Source organism: Pan troglodytes, chromosome 23 (assembly GCF_028858775.2).
Source record: "Pan troglodytes isolate AG18354 chromosome 23, NHGRI_mPanTro3-v2.0_pri, whole genome shotgun sequence".
NCBI classification, from domain to species: domain Eukaryota; kingdom Metazoa; phylum Chordata; class Mammalia; order Primates; family Hominidae; genus Pan; species Pan troglodytes.
Genome location: NC_086016.1, coordinates 25806636 through 25812968, shown reverse-complemented (window position 1 = coordinate 25812968; position 6333 = coordinate 25806636). Strand labels below are relative to the sequence as shown.

General features: G+C 56.2%; 1 protein-coding gene and 1 long non-coding RNA gene across 2 annotated transcripts; one reads left to right on the top strand and one right to left on the bottom strand.

Moving 5' to 3' along the window:
* Positions 1-586: 586 nt before the first annotated feature.
* On the bottom strand, positions 587-1351 carry MIF (macrophage migration inhibitory factor). Its single transcript, XM_016939799.3, has 3 exons — positions 1216-1351; positions 854-1026; positions 587-770 (listed from the first exon to the last, which is right to left on the bottom strand). Exons 1-3 carry the CDS (start codon positions 1321-1323, stop codon positions 704-706), a joined length of 348 nt encoding a protein of 115 aa, XP_016795288.1. The 5' UTR covers positions 1324-1351; the 3' UTR covers positions 587-703.
* Positions 880-4611, top strand: LOC107970373 (uncharacterized). The gene is made up of 2 exons (XR_001712918.3): positions 880-3018; positions 4339-4611. It is a non-coding gene; the product is annotated as an uncharacterized LOC107970373 (long non-coding RNA).
* The last annotated feature ends 1722 nt before the right edge of the window (positions 4612-6333 follow it).

Below are 6333 nucleotides of genomic sequence, written 5' to 3'. Positions count from 1 at the left end.
AGAACCCAGGCGTGGGGTTCGGGGGTGGACGGGGCGGTATGACCAAGAACTCTGCACCTCCCCCACCCACCCGCCTGAAAACTCTCCTGAAGTCACCTAACAAAGTGGATGGCAGTGAGTGGCTCTGGGTGGGATCTTTCTGTCCTCTGGCTACCCTCTGCCCAACAAGAAGGCTGGGGAAGGTGGGGCTGAGAGAAAGGTCTAGGCCTAGAAGACCTCGGACTCCTCCCAACTCCCAACTCCTCCTCCCCCTCTTCCGTGGTCGGCTCACCTCCAGCACCCCACGTGGTGGCCCTAGGTACAACGGATTCCGGCGGGCAAAGCGCCTTAGATCCCGAGTCTGCAGCCCAGGGCAGAGTGCCAACTTCTCCTCATCCCTTCATACGCCATAGAATGGAAAGACACTGGGGCTCCTCTGTTAGGAGCGTAGGAGGGACAGGCTGGACAAAAGGGCTCCCGAACAGCAGGTTCGGAGGAGAGCAACCCGGCCCTGACCCCCGCCCCCAACACCGTTCCCGACCTCGCTCCCCAATGTCCCGGCTCTGCACCAATTCCTCCCGCAAGCCAAGGAACCCCGAGGCACTCCTAGTCTCTAAACCGTTTATTTCTCCCCACCAGAAGGTTGGGGTGGGCGGGCCTAGAACACAGCGTGCGGCGGGTTCCCGGGTGGAGCCAGCGCAGACAGCGTGGGTCCCTTTGGCTCTTAGGCGAAGGTGGAGTTGTTCCAGCCCACATTGGCCGCGTTCATGTCGTAATAGTTGATGTAGACCCTGCGGGGGCAGGAGGCCGGACTCAGTCCCAGGCCTGGCCGCGCGCCGCCGCCCCTCCCCCGCCCCTCCGCGACTCCGCGTACCTGTCCGGGCTGATGCGCAGGCGCTCGGCCAGCAGGCCGCACAGCAGCTTGCTGTAGGAGCGGTTCTGCGCGCCGCCGATCTTGCCGATGCTGTGCAGGCTGCAGAGCGCGCACGGCTCGCTGGAGCCGCCGAAGGCCATAAGCTGGTCCGGGACCACGTGCACCGCGATGTACTGCGAGGAAAGGGCGCGGTCAGCCCGCCCCAGCGACCTCGTCGGGCCCCGAGCGTCCACTTCGGGCCCGAGCCACCGTCCTCCCCCCGCCCCGCCCCCCAGCTCCGTTCAGGAGTCGCCTCCCCAGCTCCCAGCGCGGGACCCCTTGTCCGGTGGGCACCCCCCTCTTCCTGTCCCCTCCCGGCAAACCTGGGGGGGCTTGCCGGTGGCCTGCGCCAGCTGCTGGGTGAGCTCGGAGAGGAACCCGTCCGGCACGGAGGCGCGGGGCACGTTGGTGTTTACGATGAACATCGGCATGATGGCAGAAGGACCGGGAGACCCGCGCAGAGGCACAGACGCACGCGCCGCGGCCGCCGCTGAGCTACGTGCCTGACTTCTCGGACGCCACTGCGGTCCCGCCTTTTGTGACGCCACCGCCGGCGCCAGGCCCCGCCCCCGCGAGGCTGCGGCTCCGCCCCGAGTGGGGAAGTCACCGCCTGCCTCGGCTAGACCCCCGCAGGGCAGGACCCTGGGCGACTCCGCCCGTTCCTCCAGCAACCGCGGCTAAGCCCGGCGCACCGCTCCAAGCTGTTCTCCACTTGGCGGCTAGAAATCGGCCTGTCCCGGCCTCGCCTCGGGTCTTTCTTAGTCCTTTCACTAAGTCACCGATGTTAGTCGCCAGGAGGCGCTGTGCCGGGGGTGGGGATGCGGCGGTGAACCCGGAAGATGGCCCCTTACCCTTCCAGAGATGAAGCCCAGTTCATTCCACTGCACGCACTGAGCCCCTGTACCTCCTGAGTCTTTGGGCCACACGTCCCCAAGGGCTCCAGTCCCGCATGCGTGAGCTTGTGTGTTTGAGATGGGGAGGGGTAGTCATTGCGGCAGGTGAGAGGGGAGCTGCCCCTGCGAATCACCATCCAGGGAACTTCCCTGAACCCCTGCTCTTTAAAGAGGATAGGATGCTGGGAGGCACCGAAGGGAAGGAGGTGAGATCCAGCGCAGGTTCAGTGGTTCAAACGTGCTCAGCTCCCCTTCTCTGGGCCTCTGGGCAACTTCAGCTCCTCAGGGAAGCCACACCCTAGTCAGGTCCACCGTGTATGGCCTCTCATAGAGCCCTTGGTGAATTTCTTAAATGTCTTTTCCACTAATGGTAAACTCGGGGACCATCTAGCAGGTGCCAGGCATACAAGAGACATTGACTAATACTGCTGAATGAATGAATGAATGGGTGAAAGAAGATAAGCCATGACATAGCAGGAAGAGGACAAGGCAGCAACTGGATCACAGGCCAGGTCCTCAGAGATTTCCAGGGAGGTCCTGTCCTTGGTCTCTGATAGGTGCAATCCATATACCAGTCTCAGTGAAGGCCATGTGATATAGGAAGGACACCCATGCCTGTGGGACCCTCGTGGCACCAGCCAGCCTCCAGCTGGGAGGCCCCACGGCCCATTTATACAAATAGCCTATGGGTATTGGTTCCTGCAGCTGGGCCCCAGACTCTTTCCCTCCTGCTGTCACACCTTCTCTTACCTGTGCCCAGGGCTCCCTAACTGATGGCACTCCATACCATGTCTCCAGCCAGGGGCACTCCCCTAAGCCCCAGGCGCTGACAGCAGCCGACTGAGTGTCCACTGCTCTGTAAAGTCCAAATGTATGACTTGTCCTCCTACACCTGATCACCTGCCAGTAAAATATGCCTCCTTTCACTATCCCTGTATTCCCACTTCTCTCCATTCCCTGAACTACCGCCTAGTCTACACTAGCTGCATCCCCTTTGGCCTGGACCACTGTGACTTCCCTATGGTGGACTGCTGCTCCTCAAGGGAGGAGTCTGTTTCCAGCCCCAGGCAGCAGAGTTAGCCCCTGACTCTCTGTGCCCTATGAAAGCTGAGCAGAATTACATAAGTCACTCCAGGCAGAAGACTGAAGAGCCAGGGCCTGGTTGACCTGTGCCCTGTGAACCTGAATGACAAGGTGCAGCCTCGCCAGCAAGCACATGAGCTGCCCCTGGAGGTGAGCCCCTGCCAATCTCAGGTTGTTACCGTAACAAAGGGTTGCCTTACCTGGCCAGTGATGGAGCAGGAGCATTGCCATCTTGAACAAACACCACCATTCTAAGTTACCCCTTAATTAAAAGCCGCCTAAATCCAGCCCCAAAACATCAGCCTAATGGCTAATGTCAGCATAACCAGAAACATTCCAACCCTAAGATAAACCCTTCTCTGACCAGAAACATGCCAACCCTGAGACAGCCTCCCTTCCGACCAGAGACATTCCAACCCCACAATAAACTTTCCCTCACACAGAAACATTCGGAACCTATGATAAGAACCCCCTCCAAAACCCTTAAATATCCTTAGTTTGTAAGAGAGTGTGGCTCTGACCTAACTTGGCCAGAAGCCCCTCTCAAGTTTGTTTTCTAAAATAAACCTGTCCTTTTTGACTGTCAAGCCACCCTTGGTGTTTCTTTCCTCTTTAATTCTTATAGCCAGGACAGCCTCTGAGCCACTTGTCATCTCCTTGTACCCTCCCCAGCTGTTTCCAGTGGCAGTCAGCCTCATCCTTCTAGAAGGGTACCCAAAGAAGTGATATGATTTGCCTCTTACTAGCATGGACATTTGGCTCACTTTCCCCATCTGTAATTTGGGGATGACAATAGTGTTCACCTGACATAGAGGTGTTATGAGCACCAAGTGGCCTAAATGCCAATGACAGTCTCCTCTGATACTAGGGGTAGTACTGTCATAAGGCCCTGGGGTAACCCAGTCCCTGTGAGCCTCCGCCAACCCTCCCTGGTTCTCTGAGTCATAGCACACTGTCCTTCAGTACCATGGCTCCTGGCTCCAGGGTTGGGGGTTGGTTCTGAAATCCAGTTTGCCCACATTTTCCCTCATCTGACTCCAACTCATCCTCAAGTTCTTGGCTCAGCCTTAGTTCCTTGGGAAAGCCCCCGGAGCACCTGGCTTGGTCCATTCCCACATGTGCCCAGTACCTGTTCTGTCCTTCGAGGCTATCTCCATATTTCTGAGTTAAGACTGCATGTCTAGGCGGTAAACTCCATCCCAGCGAGGACAGTCTCTTTTTGGGCATTGCTGTATGCCTACCTCCTGACCCCTTACCTCCGTGGTAGGCAGATGACCCCCTGCCCACTAAAGAATAGCAGGGGGAGGACAAGCACTAATCCCTGGAACCTACAAGTATGCCATGTTACCTGGCAAAAAGCACTTCACAGATGCAATTAGGATTATGGACCTAATAGGGAGATTAGCATGGAGCATCTGGGTACACCCAATCTAATCACATGAACTCTTAAAAGCAGATAATTTTCTCCAGCTAGAGTGCCAGATTCCAAGCAAGAGAAACACTCGATGTCCATTACTGGCTTTGAAGATGAAGGGGACCAGAGACCTCATGGTACAACCACAAGGAACTGAATTCTGCTCACAACCAGATTGAACTTGGAAGTGGATTTTTCCCTTGTCCCTTCAGATACCTTGACTTTGGCCATGCGAGTCCTTACACAGAAGACCTAGTCATGTCACGCCGGACTACTGACCCACAGAAACTGTGAGATAATAAATGTGTGTTGTTTGAAGCTGCTAAAAATTTGTGTTGATTTATTATAAGAGCAAAAAAAGTAATACACCTGGGACCCATAGGGACACAATAATTATCTGCTAACCATGGACAAATGTGCTAGGAGGCATTGGCAGGCATGGCTGCTGACTCCCTCTTCCTCCTCATGGCAGCATCCCAGATCTGTTAGAAGGTTGACTGCCCCAGAGTTCCTGCCACCCAGGTGTGGCCACCTTATCTCCCACCCCATCCCAGCACATCCAGCTGGAGGCACAACTCACCTCAGCTTCCTCACCCCTAGGCCTCTGAGGAAGCATTTTCATGGTCTGATTCCAAAGACAACGGTGTGTGTGTGTGTCCATGGGTGTGCGCGTGCACGTGTGTGTGTCCACATGAGTGCTCACATGCACTATGAGCCTATGAAGCTAGAGTAGCTGAGAAGTCACCATCTAGCCCTGGAGTGTGCACCCAGACAGGAGCCTGGGCTCCCTGGGCAGAGTCGTCTCTCTCTAGGTGTTTGATTCTCTCTAATCTTCAATGATTCCCTGCTACCTGCAGAATGAACCAGAGAATGGGGGCAGAACACTACCCCTGAAGAGCACTGGCTCAAGCTGAGCTCCACTGCTAATCCACAGGGTCACTCTGGACCCCTCGGGTGGCCTAAAGGCCTCCTCAATAAAATGGAGATCAAGGAGATCAGGAAGCACACAGACTCTAGACTACACTTCCCATGAGCACTCTGAATGATCAGCACCAGCGTGCCACGGACCTCAGGTACCAGGCGAGGTCCCAGACGCAGCGTGTGCAGTGATCAAGGTCTGAGGTCCATGGTCACCAGGTCTACTCCTGGCCATTCCAGTTAGCTGTGTGACCCTGGACAAGCCACTGGCTTTTACTCAGTCTCTCACATGTACAACAGGGGTAATAAAAGTACTAATTTCATGGGGTCCTTTCCAGGATTAAAGGAGCTAACACTTGGAAGATACTCAGAATGGTCCTGATACATAGAAAGCCCTCCATAGATGTTATCCCTGAACATTGTTGTCACTGGGAGACTGTTTTGCAAGGTAAGGACCGCCGCCATCCTCACAACCCTGGGCACAGCCTGAGGACAAGGACTGAGGCGGAAGCCTCTGGATGTAGTGGACCCTAGGTGGATATGTGTAAACTGAAGGGAAAAATGATTCAGCTGAGGCACAGAGTGATCTGGGTCCCAACAAGGGGAACCAGAGACTCAGAGGGTCCAAGAAAGGAGAGGATGAGAACAAATGCAAGAGAATGGACAACAGCCCTTTGGAGGCTGTGCAAGCCCAGATCCTTGTGAGCGCCGCCTGGATCCCGGCAGCCAGGCAGCCAACTTGAGCCTGCCAGATGGGCGGGGCCCTGTCTCCTGGCCCTGGGAAGCTGGGACATGTAGGTCCTGGTAATTAGCAAATGAGGGAGGGAATCGGGCTAGGAGAGGGGCTTGACCACATGCTCTGGGAGGTGGGGAGAGGCCACACTGGGTCTGGGGTCTGGGGAGGTGGGCTGGAGCTGGGGAGCATGGCTGTGACTCCTCTCCAGCTACATGGGCTAGACATCAATGCTCACACCTGGAATGCAGTCTCAGCAGAGGCAGGTCAGCTCCCACCCTGGACTACCCCCTAGAAACCCAGTCTGGCTCTCTCACCCCTCTCTGCACTGCCCTTTCTTGTCTTCAAGGTCCTGTCCTGAGACCCTGTCTCCTCTCCCTAACTGAGGGGCTCCCTGGGT

Bases quoted from the DNA above. Each gene is read 5' to 3' on its own strand.
- MIF (XM_016939799.3), bottom strand. From the start codon at position 1,323: ATGCCGATGTTCATCGTAAACACCAACGTGCCCCGCGCCTCCGTGCCG. The intron at 1,027-1,215 runs GTTTGCCGGGAG...CTTTCCTCGCAG, and splicing joins CCACCGGCAAGCCCCCCCAG to TACATCGCGGTGCACGTGGT. The intron at 771-853 runs GTACGCGGAGTC...CTGCCCCCGCAG, and splicing joins CTGCGCATCAGCCCGGACAG to GGTCTACATCAACTATTACG.